Source organism: Lingula anatina, chromosome 9, assembly GCF_051362555.1.
Source record: "Lingula anatina isolate TDL-2025a chromosome 9, LinAna3.0, whole genome shotgun sequence".
Classification (NCBI taxonomy): Eukaryota; Metazoa; Brachiopoda; class Lingulata; order Lingulida; family Lingulidae; genus Lingula; species Lingula anatina.
Window position 1 is genome coordinate 13,968,503 of NC_141775.1, and position 23,830 is coordinate 13,992,332.

Genomic DNA, 23,830 nt, shown 5'->3' on the forward strand with positions numbered 1-23,830 from the left:
ACGATTATAGGAAAACTATTTGACCTTTTGTCTTCAAACCAACAGAACTGATAAATACTAGTGAAGTACAGGTCAAGTTTTAAATCAGCTTGATTTTTTAATCGTGTATTTAAACAGATGACACATTCCGAGAAGAACTGGTTGACCAGTTGTTTTCAAACTTGAAGGAATGATGAAAGTTACTTAAATACAGGTCGGTTATGAAAACCAGCCTAATCGGATTATTTTTGCCAAACGTAATGCTGTTTTTTTTTTCAGCATATACTATACGCATTGCAGATAACACATTTCAAGGAAAACAGACATGTCTAATTTTAATAACAAGTTGAATGTTTCTCTTAATGGGCCATGTCATAGACCCCATTCCCACAGATTTTAGATCTATCTATCCCTGTGGGGAGTCTCACTAAATTACTGTCAGCTTAGCCGGATTAAATGTCTGTCCCGCCTACTAGAAGCTGGAAGGGGGTAATTAACTACCGTGCGCGCTCGGCTGACTGCAATTTAGTGTGAACCCCCCAGGGAGTTAGGTCGATCCGGATGGATCGATCTAAATCTCTGGGAATGCCCTCATAGTTTTAAAAGAAATTTTAGGAACCTTTTATTCAAAAAATATTTTAGCTTATTTTGTTCTTCTTAATTACGTTTATATTACATTTTAATTAATCTTCGTTGTTTTAGTTTTTATATGTAAAGAGCGCTGAAACGCATATGCAGCACAGTTTTAAGAAATAAAAATATTATTATTATTATTTTACAGTGACAGAAAGCAGATTTTAGGTAAAAAATGGAAGAAAAAAGAAAAAAATTTGTTTGACGTTTGTATATAGCTCATTACTCTATAAGCAGAGAAAACCCAGAAACCAACAATGACCAATAATACGCACTCGAAGAGGATTGCTGTAAAAATGCAACAACGGACTGGAAAACGCCCCACAATATTGACGACACAAGAGCTTTGACAAGTTTTAAAGAAAGGCAGTTTTGAAAAGTACAGTATATTCATTCTATAATTTTATACATTTCACATATAAACTTAACAAAATGTTAACGACCTTAAATCTTGAATATTATGTTCTTTAAAGAAAGTTCTATACAAGTTGCACATAGGCCCTACTGTGCATTCCTTAAAGAAAGATCTTCACAAGTTCTTACATTTGATCCAACACGAAGTCCAATCTCCGCTGCAATCTTCCTACCCAACTTTTGAACATTCATCCGACATTGACGTAATGATTCCAGTTAAGAAGTGCCTTATTCTGCTTGAGTATTTATAGACACGAGACTATTATTGTACATAAAGCTGGGGTAGTTGAATGATGACTACATTTCAGACTTGATATTCTATATCAGATGAGGAAAAACCTCAAGTTACACTTTCCTCGCTTGTTTTACCTCCTGTGTGGAAAATTTTCGTCGACGGTCTAACTGTATTGTACATGTAGAGTATCTAGTGTTATTGCTTGTCGAGAGAGGAGAGGAGAGGGGATATCCATGGTTTGCGGCATTGATCTGCACTGACAAATTGTTTTCATTTTCAAAGGTTGGATTTTTTAAAATATTGTAGCTAAAAATAGTTTATTTCTTCGTATATTAGTGAATTATCAAAGTTATTTTCTTTCAATGTAATATAGAATGTACCTTTGAAATCAAGCCCTACCTGTACAGTTTGAAATAAAACATTAAAATATTTACACATTCAGGTACTTTGATAGACTTTGACGTGGAATGTTATCTGAAGTGATAGAATCGCCATATTGCCCTCGTGGCGTCTGTTTTTCCCACCATGTTGATTTGAATATACCATATCATCAGATATCTTGCCATGACTAGAGAGTGAAGAAAATATGAAATGGCGAGAAGCAAATGGTAACTTTCTGATAACCAGCGGACTTATTGTTGACAAACCAGTATTGCCGAAGCGTCAACTTTGAAGGTGGTGAGAGTGGACAGAATTCTCTCTCCAAGATGTCGCAAGCCCAGTGCAGCAGCCAGGTAGGGCATTTTAATTGTTAAAACATTGTTTTGTGGGCATTGTTAAAACAGCACAATCGTCTAGGTACAATTCACCACCGTGTCTTTATAAAATATGTCTTCTAAGAACTGATTAACGAACATATTATCAGGATCGAAACGTGCCCGCTGCCTTGCACAAATGAACTGGTCTACGGGATACGAGTCCCACACTTCCTCCCTCAAGTCTTTGCCGTACATCTGAATTAATCTGGGCCACGTGGGGCGAGATGTGGGGATTTCTTTGAGCTGCTTGAGAACCTGCAAATAAACAGAACAGTTCGGTAACGTTTCTATATAAATTTGAAAAAAATTGCATTAATTAAACAGCAATTTTTCCAGTAATTTCATAGTAAGGCACTTTCTCAATCGATAGCTCTTGGGTGTAAGTGCCTTACTTAACCAGTGCTAATTGAAATAGATCATGTTCTATAGATAAACGCAACACATACTTGCATAACAATGATACTGGTAAAAAAAAAACTTCAAGTTAATTTTTCATAAAATTCTTATTTATACTTAACCTCTTTTGTGAACTGTGTGTATAATGGATAAGAGTAGGCGTGTGCCAACAGCTCTACATAGGAGACGTAGTAGCCGGTAGTCTCGGGGCCGTAGTTGTTGGTACACAGCAGGCAGTCTTCACTGCCCCTGACCACACGGACAGAGGCAGTGGCCACAGGGAAATGGGGATAGGCGTAAGCGTACTCTTCCGCTTTGGCGACAATGATCTAAAATCAATATAATTTTCATTTGACAAAAAGCAATTAAATTCATACAGATGTAGTTTAATTTTCAGGATTAAGGATACCAGGCCTTTCAAATATTTGATATTGCTCGATGGCTTATGGTGTGTTACTTTCCTTCTTTTGTATCTTCACGTGTTTTGGGTCTAGGTTTGGTGATGTATTTACTAACCCCCATTACCTCGTGTTTATATTCATTATCATAATATTAAACCTGGCCATTTTGACAAATGACAAAATCCATATCAAAATTTGTGTTTGGTTTTATCTTTCCGGGCAAAAACAGAGCTTCGGTGAGCTTTTGTGCGTTTGGGGCACATAAAATCAATTTTAAATTCAAACTGGCTAAAATCTATTTCATAACAGTGAAAGAAATGATAAAAATCAACAATATAAAAAACAACTATGTATGCAAAAGCAGACTTTTTATTTTAATGACAAAAATAGGTTAATTAAGTATGGTTGTCTTCATAGACGATATGACACATATATAGCTAGAAAAAACTGGACACACCTTCAACGCAGCGATAGTGTTTGCAAAATCATCTTTGTCTTTTAGGGCAATCTCCGTGGAATATAACAGCGCCTGGATTGTTTCGTCAGAGTGTCTGTAGCCTTCTACACTATAAAAATAATCTGGACCGGGAGGAAGGAACATCCTTGCCACGTCACCATTACTCTGAATTCAGACAAAAATAGAACCTCTGATCGAATAGTCGACTACTGCATGGAGTATAAAGCAGTTCTACATAAACAGATCTTTGTCTTTCCGATTCAACGTCATACATGTAGTGGGATATATTAATGATCTTTTAAAATGCAAAGAAGGAATAAAAGCATATCCCGGTGTAACAGGCCTAAAAACACCCCTGGTCCTGTCTTTACCTAGGGTTAAATAACCCTTCGTTAAATTATACTCTGGTTCTTTTCAGGCCTCCTAAAAATATTTGCAGTTGATTGAAGCCCTTTCTTGGGATTCTACAACCAAAACGAGTTTATAAAATAGTGCCAGCATGTCTATTTTATATTGGCCGGCAGATGATAATTTGAATGCCCGCTGTGGTTCAGCGGGGAGAATATTCTCGGTTTGTGACCAGTTTATTATAGACGTTGGGCAACATTTATCACGTCTCGATAACAGATTGATCATCCAATCATAATACTGTTTAAATTAGCCACAGCTAAGTTATTTACTTTCTCGGGTATACAATAGTTTGTCATATGGCTGTTTATTGTTTATTCTCTGGGATATACTCTGGAATATTACACCTGGATAAAATAGTTCTCAGAAGACTTCGTATTTCCTTTTTTAATGATTTCAAACACGCATTACAGGAGTTACTTTAAAATACAGAAAGGTCTCCAATGTTTGACGGTATCCCTACGTTCAACTTTAACCTAAATGCGGTTAAATGTTCAAAAGCGCATTTTTTTCCCTTACATTAAATCTGACTGTAATTACGTAAAATAAAAAAAAAACTCTGTTTAGATGCGCATAATTAAAATAGACACGTTAATTTTCAAATGTTATGACATGAGTTGCCATTTATCTTTGATATGAGTTGCCAAACCATTGTTTTTAGCCCAAAACATCCTATGTGCCCACCTTGGTATCTGTGTGGGTGAAATTTTTCCCCTCCCGCTGCGGTCTGACAGTGTGGTGTAGGGGCCGCACTGTGTTGTACCGGGTCACATTCACCTTGCTGCCCTCCTCAGCAGATAGCGGCTTCAGAGTTCTGTAATATTTGACCATATACGTAAAAATACTAATTAGATTTAAGGAATCGAGTTGTTCAACAGTCTTCCCTCCCTATTTTTTTGTTTTGTTTTGTTTTGTTTTGTTTTTTTAGAAATCACATGTGACGGGTATCCTATTGTATATATTTCGTTTTCTTTAAGACTCCACCTTCTAGAGCATGGAACTCAGCTTGGCTACTTAAGGTGATTGTATTCTTTATCCCTCAAGCCCAATGTTCAGGTCAAGTCCAAAATTTCTTAATGTTATAATCAAGCATGCATCTGAATATATAGATGTAAAAAAAACCCTCATCTTCTAATGATATCTTCCTGGTCATGCATAAAGATACAATACTGCGATTCTAAATTTTGAATGGTTTTTTTAATGTGACTTTGGAATACTATTGAATAATATATATTTATACGGCTTTTCACTCTGTTCAGCCATCTCACTAATATCAACTAACTGGCGTTTTTTTGTTCTTCCCAATAAAGGCCTTGCATTCCTAAATCTTGCGGCCCTAATTCAATTTCATTCTTTTCATTCAGATGCTTTTTTCTTGATTTGTTTTTATTTTTCTTACATATGTGCATTTTGTGGTTTGTATATAAAAAACAATATTTTGTTCCTCCATTACATGGAGTAATTTTCATCATCTTGCATAAATATTTAACTATAAATAGTAGCTTCTCATATTTTGTGAATCAAATGGAATAAATGTCGAATTAAATACGAAATCCGACAGAAAGCTCATGTAAGTATACAGAATACATGTACAGATTTATTCACAGTTGCGTCTTTATCACTATTAGTAACAATAAAACATACTTTATCCATACGTGATCTTTCTCTGCCTTCCACGTTGTTGGCATGTGACCACGGTCATTGAAATACGTCATTTCCGCTTTTGTTGCTGACGTCAGTGGTGCCCAGTAAAAAAATACAAACATGTTGGTTTCATCACTTAACTCCTGCAGCAGTGCCGTGCTGTTATACAGACTTTCCTCCACGGTTGCCCATTTGTTATAGCCTGCTACAATCCTGATGGGATATACCTATATAAAATATAATATTGAATATATGTATAGATTAAAGCAATTGAATTATTCAACAGCCCCCTTGCTCTGTGTGTCATGAGGTTAATTGTTTTAATCTAAATTGAATAAATAAAAGAACTAACAAGAAGAATTATTACGAAGAATGCCTAAAACTTATTTCAGATGAAGACGTTCTAAAAGCGGAATTCACTGTATCAAAGTTATTTATTCACAGATTTTGAATTTTCTTTTAACTATATGAAATGATGTTTATTTACGTAAACTTAGGCCACCAGCCTATATTACATTACAGTAAAAGTAAATAAACATCATTTCATCATCTGTGAATAAATAACTTTAATACAGTGAAAAATAAAAAAAAAATAAATAAAAGCGGTATGACCCTTAGCAAAATGAAAAGTTTGCAGCAACGAGTTTGCAGGAGTTTCCAAGGAAAAAATTCTTGCTGCTAATTTGCAGCTATAATTTGCAAGAAGGAATTGCAATTTGCTGCAAATTTGCTACGAGTTTGCAGCAGGTCTGATATTTTGCTAAGGGGAGCCATGGATAAGTGTTACATTACCAAAGCACGTGGGGGGGGGGGGGACTTTTTCATGTTGGCCAAAAATTGGTTAATGGTTGATAAAACACTGATATATATAAAATAGAAATTACACCATCCTCGACATGTGCACATGCACGCGCACACACACATCGCGGTGCAGGTGTGTGGAGATAAAGGAGTCCACCTGCGTCGGATATATGGCAAACAGTTCTTTTCAAGAGGACAAATGTAAATGACAACATACCGTGATTGTGACGTCATATATAATCCCGCACATTCCCAGACAAGCCACCAGTGCGCGCATGGCCTCTTTGTGTTGATACACATTATAGGACTTAAGTTCTCCTTCACTGTTGATAACTCTCATGGCAACGATGTAATTATTCTCTATTGGATAGTGAGATCCACTTCCCTAAAAGGGAAAAATACTTTTAACGTTTTCATATGTGTATGTGTATTTGTCAATAGAAACCAACAGTGCAACTATTACAAAGATGCAATATTTTGATTTAATAACATACTAAAATTATAGTGCAAACTGTTGTTTGGACCCAGCTGGTCTCCACAGTAAGTCCTGTCGTTTACTCTTTTATTACGTTGGCTTACACCTCAAACTTTCAGTGGTAACAATTGCTTTTAAGTCCCTGGTGGTTGGGCCCAGGCCAGGGCCAGACCCGCTACCATGACAACGCAAATAGGAAAACTTCACCAAAAAAGTCATTTTTTGTAACAACACAACATTCAAACACATTTCAAGGGTCTCATAATATGAATGTTTGAGTTTGATCAGTTTATAGCAACCACGATTTTGAGCCTATCACTTTCAGTACTATTGTCACGCCAACACATTTCAAAAGAAAAAAAAAACATTGGAATCGGATATAACTCCACACTGCGCAATGGTTTTAACTTATTTGGAAATTAATAGCTTTGGCACAGAAAGTTTTGTAAAAGCCATGTGATAATGATTCATGATACTGATCCAAATGCGCAATGCCGGGTGCCTGGTTTCAGAGTGTGCAGAGTAGCTAATACATGGACAGTTTACGTGGATCACTGCCACTGACCAGACTAAAGACAACCTACGTGTGAGGATGTGCAGAGTGAGCCCACTACGGTCGGCGAGATGGACCCAGGCCCGGTTAGCTGGGTCAGATTGTGGCTGATCAGGAAGTTGTCGAAGTCAAAGAACCGGACGCTGGTAGAAACTGTGACGGAGGTATGACCTTGCCAGTGGTTCTGAAATATTCATGAAATTTTTCTGTGAACTTCAGCATTACACTAGAATTATCATTGTATCCATACAAGTAACAATGATCATATCTTTGAAAAAACTACATTTCACCTGTTATCCTGTAAAGTACTTTCCGTGGCAGTGAAGTGAGGTATTTGAAGGGTCACCTTCCAGCTATTTTGTTCAAATTGCTGCGTATTTTTGACAAGCTAATTATCAGCTTACAAAATCGATGAACTGCCCCAAAAACATTAAAAACAGAATTATGTGATTTTATTTTATTTATCCATTTGTACTTTGAATATTTTATTTCATTTATCAATTTGCACTTCGAACATTTTTATGATTCAAATAAAAAGTATGTTATTTATTTTTTTGAAAAAGTCAGCAATATTGTTTTCCTAACCGGTTGGTTGAGCTCCAGGAGTGGCCCATCATGTCGTGTCATGTTAAGGGTGCTCATCAAGATGTGACCTGGATCGGCAAACAGTGGGCTCCAGGAGTAGCCCGCTCCTACTGCGCGGATACGCAATCCCAGTTTCCTAGCTGCTCTTATAACCTGGGAAATTACACTTTTGCCATCAGTGGTTTATTTTCTCTGCTGATTTGGTAACATTTTAATGTTATCCTGCATACTTTAAGTAATTTAAGATATACAGTACGTGAATGTCTAAAAACCAATTGTGCACATATGTATGTTGAGTTGATAGTAATGCACAACATAAAGCGTACACATGTAGCTAGCTACCTGCTGCACGTGGAGTAAAGAAGTCGGCGCCACGAAGAGAACGTCAGCAACGACCTGGCTTTCCGCCCAGTTAGTAAATGTTCGGACCTCTACCTGGGGCTCGCTACCAATCAGCGCCTGCAGTTGTTCTTGGGTTGAGGCAGATGAAGGAGTCGTGGCTAGTAGAAACGTTAACACAAATACAGTTTGTCGGGAAAAGTAAAATGAATCTATGAAAATAAGTTAGGAAAGTAGAAAAATGATATCGCGCACATCGTAACCACATGGATAAAAGTTTGTTTTTAAGAATAATTAATAAACAAATTTAAAAAAGAATATAAACCTTGACTGAGTTGAAGGACCTATAACAATGAAAACTGCTCACCTATATTAGTAGTGGGGAGGTCACTTGGCTTTGCTGCTTCTCTGGTAACATACGTGCTGCTCCAAAATACTTATGAAATATGTACGAAAGGTATATAACAGTTGTGCATGTGACAGACGCTGACAGAATAGAATTTTTAAGAATGTTTTTTTACTACATAAATATTTTATTAAAAATATTAATTTGTCTCAGATACAGGAGCACAAAAAAGTTGATTTATAGCATGAGAGGAAGAGAGAGGGTATGTTCACCTATAACTAACACCAAAATGACTGTGGTGAGAATTAGGTTGAATATTAAGAATCCACAGAAGCATTTTGCCTTGGAACGTAACCCAATGTCATCGTGCTGTGTGGTTCTCTCTACGGGTTCGGAATGTTTGTAAGAGTTCTCGACGTCGATTCCGCTTTCCATGCTTTCATTTTTATCTGACCCTGCCCTATATTTGATACTATAGATCTGAACTGTATCCTAGAAATAAAAGTAAGTTTTGTCAAACGCCAAAATGTATTAACACATTTGTGCTTTTCCCATGATAAATAAATGATATTCAAGATACTGACCAAGAGAGAAATAAGCCGTAATCAAGAAATACAAGTGGTTTTCGTTTGATTTAGATCTAATTTGTAACGACTGGCCCGCGTCTTAAGTAATTACAGTAAAAGACATGGCATTAAATAAATAAAGTTGTCCATGATTAAACATGACGCATTTATGTCTGTATATTTCGACAATTCCAATATTTGACATAGTATTTTGATACTCTTTACATCGACTGGTAGTGACCCGGAATAACACTGTTGCTATGGTGGTGGTGGTGTTGGTGGTGGTGGTGGTGGTGGTGGTGGTGGTGGGGGGGGGGGGGGGGAGGATGCCTCGCTTTACTGGGCGAAGATAATAAAGCAGTAGACATGGCAAATATATAATATTCGGTATATGACCTGGGAATGCTATAGTTTTCCCTTGCTTTCTTATTTTGGGACATGGAAAAAAGGGTAGAAGAGGGTGCTCTCCGTACCCTATCAGGAACCCGGTATTATGATCGTGATGTCTTAGCAGCCACACATACTCTTCTTAATCATACCGGCATAGTTTGCAATATATTCTTACCAGGTGGGGTCGTTAATGATGCCGATTTTTTTTGGGTGGTTACACAACAGACGAAGCTGTTGCTCTGTGGTGCCCAGTGACCGTTGGAGGAGGCAGCCTGCTTCAAAAAAACATCGAAGACGGTTTCTTCCCTATGCTAGGTGAACCTTACTCCAAACTGTTCAATTTCACCATTTAGTTGCGCTTGGTCATACCTTGTATTGGAAAAATTCAACAGTAGCTGACCGACTGCGGTAATTCATTACATTTTGTCTACGTCCTCTGCCATACCCCCTTTAATAGCCTCTTCTCGGACCCTTGCTACGACCTCTTCGTCTAATTTGACAAATTTCACACCATTCTTGACTGTGGAGCATGATAACTTGCTCGCTGTGCGTCACAAGTGCCTAATGCTTCAAATACGAGATAATCATAAGTTTCATACACCCAAAATTTAAAATCACTAATCTGTGGAATTTTTCAACTCTGAGATATATTTTAGATCTTTCTTTTTCTCAAATATTTCATTGTTCTGTATTTGTTTGTCATATCTAATGTAATTAATAATTCAAGTGAAATTTACTGAATAAAATATCATGTACATAATGGGCAAAATAGTGGAAATCCGGTGGGGTCGTTTACGACCTCAGCACTATTTTTTTGTTTCTAGAATAAAAATCATAAATGATACCAATGCTGCGAAAATTTCTCATGAAAGCTGATAAAACATGTGACAAATTCAGTTTCATGGCAAAATAAGGTATAATAAAAATGTACACTATTAGATACGTGTTTAGGGTGGTAAACGACCCCACCCGGTATGAATAGGGTTGTTTAACTTTTTTCATTGAACGAATTGGCCTACGCTGTGCACTGTGTCATACAATAAAGATGGTTACATGTTACCCTCTACCAAGGTTACAAATGGATTCTTCATTAGCTATTCACAGATAAGTCTCTATTCATGACAAGATTCTCTGCTGGAGAAAAGCGCGCATAATTAATTTACAGCCCTGGCAGAGGGTAGCTCCTCCAGTAGACCCCGACCCCGGACTCCATACTGCCTGGGGGACAGGAATGCGGAAGTTCGAAGACCCAGTGATAACTGTGGGAGGTGGGAAAATGTTTTGATGAGAACGGTTCGTGACAAAATTACAAATTACATCTTAATGGTTGTATCAATATGTGTGGGTCGGTAACGCAAGGGGAGGCGGGTTTATAAGCTTTTCTTGTTCCATTCCATCATCTTCCCTCACATCCATGGCTGCCACAGGTAACACAACAATACTAACAAATGTACGAACTATATATTCTTATTTCTTACCTGATCTATTCCAGACATTTTCCTTTAAAAATGAAAATTTGCCTGAATGTCACTTTTTCTTATGTAGTCGTTACCATAAAAGCAACTGTCTTAACACGGCTTGTGTCACTTTTTCCCTGTAGTGCCTCAACAAGCAGTCGATTTCTAGTGCCTGGTGTTGACTCGTCGGTTAGAAGAAATTATAACTTCTCTGTTGTATTTTCCGTCGGTTAGTAAAGCGATAACTGCAGCAGCACAGGTAGAACACCTTGCTCTGGCTGGAAGTCAATGTCAGCGGAGGACGCGGGCGAGTTACGGTCAGTGATTTTGTCTCTTTTTATAAGGCAATGTCAATACCCTCTGAGACTGAATTCGTACTCTATTATTGACTCTGAATGGGTTGCAGCGGGGAATAATAGACTACCTGACATTGGTATGACATTGTGAGCTAGGGGAAGGGGTCAATGCCCTCAATGAGAAATAACAACCTCAAAACGTGAGTTATTTTGACGTCAACAGACAGGCAGACAAGGACAATGTTATTTTTACGTAGCCATGTTGATTTTTACATGGAAACGAAACTAGACCAGCAAATTGTAGAGCTTATGTAACTTTAGAACACGGGGATTTTGGGGATCGTCCATTTTTATAATCATTTTCACAAATCTACAAACCGTAATCTGGGGGTTGGGGGACGGGGTGAATGCCCTCAGTACGCCTTTAGGAAAATAATAAAAATTATGATCTTCGCCCCCGGGGATGTGCTGACAAAGGTAATCAATTTTAGTTTTTCGCTTTGAACTCTCTGAAAGGAGGGGGGGGGGGGGGGTCCGCAAAAGATCTACTCTTTGTAGACTTGTGAGACTTTGTAGACTTATAAAGTTATAAATTATAACCATTATTAATGGTGTATATACACAACTATTTAACCCTCCGTTTACCAAACCAGTTCCCTCGCTAGATGCTGAGATAGTAGATGAATTTTGCAGAAAATTCCATCAATAAACAAATGATTTATGAAAGAAATATAGAAAATACAAAGGCACTCTTGTGAATTTGCTCAGCTAATAATAATAAGCGTCAATCCAATGTCTTGGCTATACTAGCGTGAAGGTTGATGTTGTATAGGTATGGCTTTGTTATTTTAATAGTTTTGCTGTTCAAGGTTACTCCTAGGCTAGTGGGATTCTTTGCCTAAGTTATACAGGTAAAAGTAACGGCTATAAGTTCCTGTTTGCTGTGATTTTTCATGTACTGTGTTAACAAGTATTGTGACATTTCGCGTACTTTGTAACTGTAATGCGATCTTAATTTACTGTATTGTATAGAATATTATAATTTATTGTGTACATGTACTGTGCAAGATTTGCAACAATTCAGGTACTGCGAGTTTATGTGTACTGAGACGTTAATTATTTTATGGCTCTTCGATTGCGATAAAAAGACTCAATTTTTTCAGACGGTGATGTACGTGGGGCATTTAAGAATAAATAAATAAACTCATCTTCTACCCCGTACATCATCAAAATATGAACAATTTCTTTGTGGTACAGCTGTTTTTCTGTACCGACCATGGCAAATTAATGACAAGAATGTCTTATTTCACTAATAAGTCTCTTATTAATTTATAGTGTATATAAATAAGTTGCGGAGACGGTGACCTGGTCTCAGTCTCTTTGTTTGTAGTCCGTTATAGTTGTGTTGACGACTGAGGCTGTGACAGTCCTTGGGTCCAACATTGCCACTGAGGGGGGGGGGGGGGGGGGGGGGGGGGGGGGGGGAAGCGACTATTGAATACCCCTGGGTATAATTGCTGGACGTGTCTCACGGTGAACGCTTTTACTGGATTGAACGGTGTATGTGTAACTCTCGTCCTGTTGACTTGTTGCCAGATGTATATCTTTGTTGTTTTCTTTTTATCAGGGAATGATAAATAATAAATTAATTATTACCACTGGGTATCCGCTGGGGCATTAACTTCATCGTTTTTTTCAACCATACACGTACACAATGGCCTCATTAGGATCTATGTGTTGCAAACTTGTATGAAGGTGTTGAAGAAAATTTGGAGTTCGTATTCATTCGGACGTCGACATAAAACGTGATGTGCAGGAATTTGTGACTTTACCAATCCTCCAGCTTCACATATTTAACAATATAAACAATATTAATTTGGAAATATCAATAATAATGAAAGAACAGGGCGATATGCATCCCAAAATTTCCGTGTACCAACCATTTTGGGCAAGAGTGTACTATGGGGTTGACCTGCGTCATTTAGATACTTCTAGGGGCTCTTATCTGACTGAGGGAGATATATTCGGCCTTGGACATAATTCCTTTTTATGTCCAAGGTTCGGCTCACGATTCCCGACTTCAGTGATTCTCGGATGTCCAGTACTGTGCAAATTTGGTAAAGAATAAAAATCACAAACAAGTTCAAGTGCTATTCGACGGCAAACACGTTTATATTGTTACGATCGTCAAGATCTGGCGGTTAGTTGGTGTGTATCACAAGTGATTTTTTCGATCTCGGTAGACTGCTTGGATTATTCCTTACTGTAACAGCTGAGAATTAAAATTCATAACGCAGTATAGTGTTTTATTCATTCTCGTATTAAATTTTTTGTTCCCCTCCCAATCTGTTTAGCAAAATCCTGGAGCAACCAGTGTACTATAGGTTTATACCCCGAGTTAAATTTATTACACTGATAAAACATGATGCGTAGTTGACAATGTCTAAAAAACGCAACTTCAAAGTTAAAATAGCCAGTTTTATTACAAAACTATGAGAATCAAATAGAATCTGTAGGCTTGTTGGAAGTTAAATCAGACATAACACCCAAACCCAATAATATAGAGGAGTAAATGTTGTCACAGGCATGCACTTAAAATATTCAGTGCACAGATTAGAAACTATGTTTGATAATTTAAGGGTACCACATGGAGAAGTTCGGATCAAAGTTTCACTCTCCCGGAACCAGGAATAATAAAAAAATAATTCATCGTCTAACCCCAAATGGGTCATTCACTGTTACTTAAACTGCTCTTCACAAATTCATGGATTTTGTTACAAATGCTTACTTTTCTTTATTGCACAGTTTGCAGGCACAAAATGCTTAAACACATGCAAAAGAAACAAAAAAACACGGTTATATTGCTTATTCTCTGTGGATAATATGTCACCAATGGAAAACTTTTAGCTGCGGAAGCGTTTTGCTCACTTTGAAAATTCGATCAACACTGGCTTTGCTATTTAATGTACATGATTTTCTGTAAGTATAACATTGAACATCCCCGCCCCACGTCTCGTTACGTGTAAGCCATGGCGTAAAGCTCAGCGGGTTACCAGTTTTAAAATTACCTATAAAGACATTCTTACGTCAACTAACAATGACTGAATTACCACAACTTACATGTATCTTGGAACACGATACAAAATACGTTACCGGAAAATACGCTTCTTACTAGTACCGGTGCATATAATAGATCATGACAGAAAAATTGTGGATTTTTGTTCTATACACGTTTTTGTTATAGAAGATTGGATACATGTACAAAGTCATTCAATTTATTTTTGTGATTTTTTAGACTAGTGACATTTCAGCTAGTGAAATGCATGGTCAACTCTCTATTGGGTTTCAAAAGATTTTAAAAGATTTGAAAGAGCGAATCTGAACGAAATCCATTTACCTCAAAGTAACTGGAAAGATAAGAGAGTGTTATCATTTGTGGACTTTTAAATAGGTAAAATATTTGATTTTATAAATTTCAAATGGTTTATGAAAAGTTCATTCTTTTTAAAAATTAATTAATTAATTAATTAATTTATAATTTTGCAGAACGTAGACTTTGACAGTAAAAGAATCTGTCAATATTCCACACATAATGCAAAAACATTTATTCTTCCTTCTTCCACGCAGTTACTGGGGTACATAGTTGTACTAATTTTGAAATGACCCATGCGCTACCTCTAGACTTGGACATAATGAGCTCCAGAATAACGTCAAATGTCATAAATCTTTACTTGAATCTGTTTTTAAATTGGTTTCTTTTGCTAATTTTTTTTCCAGAATAGTTTGTAATCTAGAGTTTTTTATTAGACACGCTGGGCGGTTCAGAAAGAGAACTAGTTTCGGAAACAGGTTGTATATATTCTCTTCAAATATTTTGCAAGTTAATCCTAACTTCAGATTTTAGCGCTCTCTTTCGGCGGAACTATTGTTTCACAGCGAGAGAAATCACAGTGCCTGATGATTGACGTTTGTTTATATTACCTGCCAATCAAGCTGTTATTACTTGACAGCAACTATTAAAACTAACTGAATTTGATTGGCACCTTGTCAATCAAAGGATGTTGGAAGCTTGAACTAAACGTGTTCGATGACTATAGTGATCTACTGTAATGATTTGATTGACGTTTGTTTATATAACCTGCCAATCAAGCTGTTATTTCTTGACAGCAACTATCAAAACTGATGAATTTGATTGGCATCTTGTCAATCAAAGGATGTGAATATTGGAGTTTTACATGTTCGGAGAGAAGAGTGTAGTAATTGTGTTTGACGTTTGTATAGAAAACTGTCATTCATAGTCGTGTACTCTTGACAGCACCAAAGTTGAATTAGCCTGTTTTAATTTGATTCATACCTGTCTATAGCAATACATGTCGTAACATTCTTGGGGTAGGGGACATTTTATTTTCTTTCTTTTTGCAGGGCATTACAAAACGTCGGGTTCTTTATTTCAACCGAGAGACTACATGGAATTTAACAACGTGAAAGAGTCCCGGGTTCTTTTTTATTGTACTAAAATCGGTTGTCAATTTTTTTAAATTTCTTGATATGATGTAAAATGACTATATTAGCGTTGTTGTCGATGTTTGTTGCCCCATCATCCTTTTTTTCTTTTTTTTGGTGCTCGAATAATCGGAACTTCGTAAAAACGAACTGAACATATTACTTTGATCATACTGGTGTTCTTTTAGACCCAATGAATATTTTTGGATCTTTAAAAAACGAATGGTATAAAAAGTAAAACCTTGTCATTTTTTTCAAGAGCTACGGAGAGAAAAAATTGCCGAGATAATGATGTTAGTGGCCAGGTAAAATTAAAAAGTACCGGTTTTGTTCGTTCCTTATAAAGGGCCGGGGCAATAAGTAGCTAGTCGCCGTATATTGACATGAGCGTGCGTAAAAACTGTTGTTTTTAAATTACAAACTACTTAATTAAAACAGCCAAATTAAATTTGAAAACAATTTTGCGTTAACAATCTTTCAGGCTTTAATCTGCGATATATTGCTAACTACTTCATAAGTATAAAAAAACTCCAGATTTCAATAACGTGTGAAAATTAATAAACTACCGGTAATAGTGGAATAAGTCGGGCTGGTTTAATAAGACTTGAAATTCTTGGTTTAATTTATTGAAGTTGTTCGTTTAATATCTTATTCTGTATTTCATCAGATTGGTAAAAAATTATCTTTTCATTATATGTAAAATGTATGCTACGCCGTATAAGAATTAATATTTGATCGAATATTTACTTGAAGATATGCTTTTTTAAATCTAATTTATTTTATTCTATTTTTTAATAAAAACAAAATTGATTCAGTATTAACATCATCATCTTTACTCTTTCTCATCTAACACATTCTGTGAAGTTTTGGTCTGAATGCGCATATTATAAATGTAATAGATTTCCTGGCATGCTTTTTGCAATTACTATTCTACGTGCAGTATATTAATGTTTCATACCGCAAGTGACACTAAAAATGAAGCTTCTTTTCTCTCTCGGCAATTTTTGTCAACTCATCTATCATAGAGAAACATCTTTAACTTGTTTCTATAACCCAGATTAGGAAAAAATCTTCCGTAGTTTTAAGCTCAGGTCGATTTGTCATCAGACAAGTCAAAGGGTTCAAACAGAGGAACCGGGAGCGGTGGGCGAGTCTTGACATTCCTCTCTTTTAGTACGTAAACAAAAATAGTGCACTCAATAAACTGTGTACGAGGCAACTTCATATCTTGGCTTCCTTTGTCTCAAATTTGCCCTTAAAAATACCCACAGATACTGTCTGAGCTCACTTTAGCCCCGATTTAAGGGTCATTCACAAATAAATTAAACTCAGTGCCGAAATGCCCAAGTTCCATTCTTATTGTTCAACCTCTCTCGCTCTATCTCTTCATTTATTTAAATATGTTTTAATCTCTACATACGTAAGAATGAATCAGAATATACTCGATTGGGAATCAGAAATTGATACAGGGTTCCATTTTCTATTGAACTGGTCTTTTAATGGTAGACAGTAACGCGTCTTCTCATGAACGGGAGAATTTTTGTAAAGAGCAATACTCCATGCGCTGTCTATTCTGGAGACTACCCTCGCCTATGTTTGTTAATTTTATTCATACAAGGCAGTCAATCTTCCATTTTGAAGACCAATTTTTGACAAAATCACATCAATGGCTTAATTCAAACACTGCAGCCTAAGCAGTGGCGGGTCAAGGGTGAGTTGGGTGTCAGGGGGGTCCTGCCCCCTCCCCCCTCGGTTTCTGAAAAAAAACACACCCCTCTTGATGTAGAATTTTGACTAGCTTAATCATAGTTCTAAACCATACCAAATGGCACCGTTCGCCCACTAAAATACCAAAATTCAGCAGGCCCCGAACCCCACGTCAAGGGGAGGGGGGGGGGGGGAGGGTCGGCTTCGCATCTGATGCCTGTCATTCCTAAAAAAAAACCGGACCCCCTCCAAATAATCTTGTATCCGCCTCTGCAGTTCATAGTTTTAACTATTTATTTATTTGTTTAAAAACAATGAAAATTACATAATGTGCATTGGTTGTTAAGTAAAAAATAAGTGGAGCTATGATCTTGGTGTAGTTGGGCCAAAATATATATTCAATCAACCAAGCAGGGGGATATACACAGAGAAACTAAATGCATCATTGATTAAATATTGAAAAAAATTATTGCCTCGGCATCAATGCCTTCTGGGATGTAATACACGTACCTGTCGGTAGGCTAAGCTTGTGGAGATATTGAAATAAAATATTCAATGAAAATGGAGGGAAGTGAGAAAATATATATAAAAGTAAATGGCATAATATTGAATAAATTCACTGTAATCGATGTGGCAAAAGAAAAAGTTTAAATGAAACTGAAGGCTCAGAGTAAAACTAAGAAAGTAAACAAAGAAAATTAAATAAACTTGAAATAATAAGTGAGTGATGGCTCATAATTAGTTAGGAAATGGGTTGAGCAGCATCTTACTTGTAACTTTGTGTCGCTCCATTCATGTCAATAGTGTTTTAATATGTATTATTGCAAATTTGACATCTGTAAAGTAGATCTTCAGAGATGCATCAGCAATAATACTTATTTTTTCCTTAAGATCTATACGGTGAATTGACATGAATCCTCAATAGTGTTTTAAGTGACGTAAAGTCGGGCAGTAAATTATTAGTCAATCAAGTGTCCCTCGATGTTGTTTCACACTATTTCCATTTTTGAGAATGTAATTTTGCTAAAAGAAGTATAAATTTAGTTTAGGGTGTTGCCGTTGCCACTTCAAGGGGGGGGGGGGGGAGGGGTCTGCTTAGCATCCACTTGAAAACGGAGAAAACAAGAAATACAGTTTATGTTATGTGTCAATGTTCATGTGTTAATATAACTTTTCAGTAATTTGCATTTCTAAAAGTTCAAAGTCTTTTTAAAGTTAATTAAAAAGCAAGGTTTTAAAATTATATAGAATAGATTAAAAACAACAAACGCGCAGATGAATGATAGAGATAATGGGAAAGTGAAGAAAGCCAGTTTTGTGGTAAAATTTATCAGTCTGCATCAAATTTGAAGGAACATGAAACAGTACTGTAAGAAAGAATTTGAGTTTGAACAGTTTTATGCCAATTTTTGGCAAGGGTTTTTCATCAAATTCTTGTTTGCAGACAGATTTAAGGTCTCACACTGGTGTCAAGCCCTTCCAATGTCAGACTTGCTTAAAAACCTATGTTAGTAATAACCAGCTTAAGCAACATGTCTTAATTCACAAAGGCCGAAAACCAAACTGTGATTTCTGTGAGAAGACTTTTGAAGGAAAAGATGGCTGTATTAGCCATATGAGAGTGCACACAGGAGAGAAACCTTACAAATGTCACTACTGTGAGAAAGCTTTTTCACATAATGTCAGTTGTAAGGCACATGAAAAAGCTCACAGAGATGGAAAATTATCATCTTACCAGCAATCTAAATTTGCCACATTATAAAATATACTCCATTCCTGTTAAGTGGTAAAAAGAGGCAGTAGATTTTTTCCATTCATCTTAAAAATTTCATCTCCAAATTTGAACAATTATCAAAACTGGGTGCCTCAGGTAAGTCTTTTCTAACCTCTTTCTTTCATTGTCATATGTTGAGGCAAAATTGCAATGACTCCAAAAATAAGAAATCAAGATTGTCAGGATGGTTGCAGACAACCTAAATTTCAGAACAGTTAGGAAATGAGTCAGATCTTTTCATTGAACAAAAAATTATCAAACTTTCAGATACACAATTTTTTAAAACAAAATTATATTTCTGCTTGAGTGTCCGTATACTTGAAATCCACTGTTTTTATGTGGCAACTGTTCATTTGATTGTGGTAAGCCAGTTGAAATCTTTAAACAGTTTATACCAACATCTTGTTCTTCAGATTCTGATACATCTAGTCTAGAAGCACTTTTTTATGCACTTCAATGGACTATCTTCCCATACATTGGAACAGTTGCTAAGCAGAGGGTATTCTATCTCACAATTTATTGGAAGATGGTTTATTTATTATTTTTGTAACAAGAGTTTACTCTCCACAATATTTCTAATTTCTGTCATTGAGGGCCATGTGGGGGTTTATTTAATAAATAAAGGCCAAAGTCACTGATAATTGTAACCATTTGCTGTTATTTATTGCACAAAATTTCTCAAAATTTTCACATCAAACTTCATCATTAATCAGAAGTAGACAACATGAATAGTAAACATACATGTACTAGTACATACATTCAACATACATTTTCTTACAGATTTCATTTGTAATGTGGTCATAAATCAAAAGAAGACAGTAAAGCTGGCATATGTAAATATGTACATTCATCTGAAAGATTTCATATCAAACTTGGTCATAAATCAAAGTAGACAAAAAAGCTTGCATTTTCACAAACATTCAAGACATTGATTGGCAAAACAGATTGTGGCATAGTTAAAAACAAGGCAGCAAAGCTGTCAAATTCACAAACAAAAAGCAGAAAAATATGCTGGTGCACAATAGTTTGTTTTTGTCCATTCTAATGCAATATAAAAGTTTGCCAAAAACTTAGGTATTTACTGTCTTACATACATTCTTTTGGATGACAGTTAAATCTTCAGTGTTCCGCCACTCAATTAGATAACATTTACACAAATCATCCTGCAGGTGACGTCATAATTGCAATTTTGGGGTACAAATGGAATAAAAATCAGTTCCTCAAGTTTCTCCTTTACCCAAGCACCCATAAACACTGTTCTAACTCCAATTTAATTACACCATTTAGTACTCCAAAATCTTGCTAGAAATTTTTTTTTAAGCCTAAGTTCAGATTTTATCATTGACAAAGCAAAATAAGCCTTTGTTAAATAACAAGGCAGCAAAGCTGTCAAATGTACAGACAAAAAACAGGAAATAACTATGCACAAAATAGGCTACTGTCAATTCTGATGCAAAATTTTAATGACTGAATCTGACAAACTGCAATGATATGAGTTTATTTCCATTTTTGAAACTTTATTACACAATACACGATAACAAGTTTACCATCATTTTTACATAATCAATTAATAATGTTGTAAAGATGCAGGAAATGCCAAACAAACACTTTTACGTATCTTATTGATTAAATAATGAAACTGTTAACATGCCTAAGAAATGAATCTGAGGAAATGTGAAAAAATGGCATTTCTTTGAAATAATGGCCCGATTAAGCTGATTTTTGAACTCAACCTGCGTTTTAGCAGGAATGACCACTCCTGTGAGTTTCATGACAATTGGCCCATCTGTTTTTCTTATATTGTATTTACTGTGTTGCATATATGCTGAAAAGTGAAGAAAAAAGCATAACTACTAAAACAGTGGCCCGATCATGCCGATTTTCGAACCTGACCTGCGTTATAATAAGATCGATTACTCCTGTGAGTTTCATGACAACAGGCCTATCAGTTTTCCTTGAAATGTGTTTACAGTGTTGCATATATGCTGAAAAGTTAAAAAACAGCATAACTTCCCTTAAAATGGCCCGATCATGCTGATTTTCGAACTTGACCTGCGTTTTATGAATATTCATCAGCTCTGTAAACATACAGCCAAAAAGTAAAACTCCCTTCCACTTATCATGTTTACAATGAAAGTGCACGGCGCCAGCGCCGGCGACAATGACGGCAGATACAGGTGATGGCAATATGTACAGACACATCTGTACATATTTACTGTACTGTTTGAGAACAGTAAGTGACATTGTTTTTTTCTTAAATGGTCATCATGGGAGCAGTGCCCAAAATAGGTTTTTTTTCAAATTTTGATGCAATATTACATAATGTTTAACAGCATAATGACCATCAATTTTAATAATAAAATATTAGTATCATGGATATTCAGAAAATGTGACTAGCAAAGGTCTTCAGGCCCATATGGAACTTCAAAGTCACAACTTGAAAATGCCAAAATGTAAACAAGACAGCACTGTTCTGAAATGTTTTTTTTTCCCCATTTTTAACAATTTTTTAAACATAAAACAAAATTAACAGGTTATTGCCATCTTTATATGATCAACTAAGAAAATTGATGAGATGGGAAAAATATAAATACAACAGTGTTAAATGTCCAATTTCCTCCATTCTGAGATTCTAAACATAGTGAATGATTGCATCTGACAAACTGCAATGATATGAGTTTATTTCCATTTTTGAAACTTTATTACACAATACATGATAACAAGTTTACCATCAGTTTTACATAATCAACTAATAATGTTGTAAAGATACAGGAAATGTCAACCAAACACTTTAACATGTCTTATTAGTTAAATAATGAGACTGTTAACATGCCTAAGAATTGAACCTGAGGAAATGTGAAACAAGACAGCACTGTTCTGACATGGGTTTATTTCCGTTTTTAACACTTTTTTAACATAAAACAAAATAAACATTTTACTGCCATTTTTTTATGACCAACTAAGAAAATTGATGAGATGAGAAAAGTATCAATAGAACAGTGTTAAATGTCCAATTTCCTCCATTCTGAGATTCTGAACATATTGGATGATTGAATCTGACAAACTGCAATGATATGAGTTTATTTCCGTTTTTGACACTTGATTACACAATACATGATAACAAGTTTACCATCATTTTTATATAATCAACTAACAATGTTGTAAAGATGCAGGAAATGTCAAACAAACACTTTTACGTATCTTATTACTTAAATAATAAGGCTTTTAAGATGCCTAAGAATTAAATCTGAGGAAATGTGAAAAAACAGCATAACTTCTAAAATAATGCCCCGATTATGCTGATTTTCGAACTCAACCTGCGTTTTAGTAAGACTGACCATTCCTGTGAATTTAATGACAATTGGGCTTTCTGTTTTTCTTATATTGTGTTTACAGTGTTGCATATATGCTGAACAATGAAAAAACCGCATAACTACTAAAATAGTGGCCAGATCATGCTGATTTTCGAACTTGACCTGCGTTTTAGTAAGATTGATTACTCCTGTGAGTTTCGTGACAACAAGCCTAACGGTTTTCCTTGAAATGTGTTTACAAGGTTGCATATATGCTGAAAAGTGAAAAAACAGCATAACTTCTACAATAATGGCCCGATCATGCTGATTTTCGAACTTGACCTGCGTTTTATGAATATTCATCAGCTCTGTAAATATAAAGCCAAAAAGTGAAACTGCCTTCCACTTATCGTGTTTACAAGGAAAGTGCACGGCGCCGGCGACGGCATCGGCATCGGCATCACCATCGGCATCGGCGACGACAGACGCAGGTGATGGCAATATGTACAGACACATCTGTGTCTGTACATAAAAATCTGTAATTTTGGGCTCATAACTCCATAACAAAAACATTGAAACCAAACTATGGGAATTTTTGCAATTAAATCTTGTTCAGAGGTGAAGTTACGCCCCATACCGATTGCTATCTCACCTTGAAATAGAAAGGTGCTAAATTGATGATAAAAGCTTTGAGTAGCCTACATATGCTTATACATAGCAACGAGAAATATAAACACCAATATTTTATATATTTCAAGGGGATTTTTTATAGTTTTAAATCAGCAAATGCATCAATATCACTGAACAATTACATGCAAGAAAAAAACTCATTTTGAGTATTTGGATGATAATAAACCCTTACAGTGTCCATAACAGCACAATCACCACAAAGTTAAAATTAGGTATCTGGAACTAGCACAGGGCTTCAGAACCATGGGGTTTCTAAGTCATGCATAGAAAAAACCAATAAGTAAAACATACAGTACAATTTACGATGAAAAAAGGTTAAATCTGAACTTGAGTTGAACTTAAATGCTATGAATTGCTCCTATTAAATATCAGGATATCTGATGTAGCTTTCATTTATCAAGGGTATATACAGCAGAATGTAAACTTAAAAAAAGGATAACTTTTCCAAAATTGGTCCAATCAAGCTGATTTTTAATACTTGACCTGGATCTTAATAATATTTATCAGTCTTGTATGTTTGAACACAACAGATAATGAGAACAGATGTCTAGCTACACAATTATCAATTATCATTGTATGTAGAATGGTGTATGCTGAAAAAAAAAAGCACTTTACTTTTCCAAATATCGTCAGATCAAATTGATTTTCAAACTTGGCCTGTATATTTATGAATAAACGACAATTCTCCCACACTTACCAATGGTTAATGAATCCATTCTGACATTTGAAG

General features: G+C 35.8%; 1 protein-coding gene and 1 long non-coding RNA gene across 2 annotated transcripts in view; both read right to left on the reverse strand.

Annotated features, from left to right (window-relative positions):
- Positions 1-1,548: 1,548 nt before the first annotated feature.
- LOC106174082 (L-gulonolactone oxidase-like) lies at positions 1,549-11,268 on the reverse strand. Its single transcript, XM_013555474.3, has 12 exons — positions 10,859-11,268; positions 8,697-8,916; positions 8,446-8,514; positions 8,082-8,239; positions 7,740-7,892; positions 7,186-7,338; positions 6,344-6,511; positions 5,326-5,552; positions 4,366-4,495; positions 3,274-3,438; positions 2,538-2,744; positions 1,549-2,274 (listed from the first exon to the last, which is right to left on the reverse strand). Exons 1-12 carry the CDS (start codon positions 10,874-10,876, stop codon positions 2,056-2,058), a joined length of 1,887 nt encoding a protein of 628 aa, XP_013410928.2. The 5' UTR covers positions 10,877-11,268; the 3' UTR covers positions 1,549-2,055.
- An 8,487-nt stretch (positions 11,269-19,755) lies between these two features.
- LOC147759952 (uncharacterized) overlaps positions 19,756-23,830 on the reverse strand; it is a 38,511-nt gene continuing 34,436 nt past the window's right edge. The window contains exon 2 of the long non-coding RNA XR_015331043.1: positions 19,756-21,319. This is a non-coding gene — a long non-coding RNA (uncharacterized LOC147759952). The remainder of the gene's footprint in view (positions 21,320-23,830) is intronic.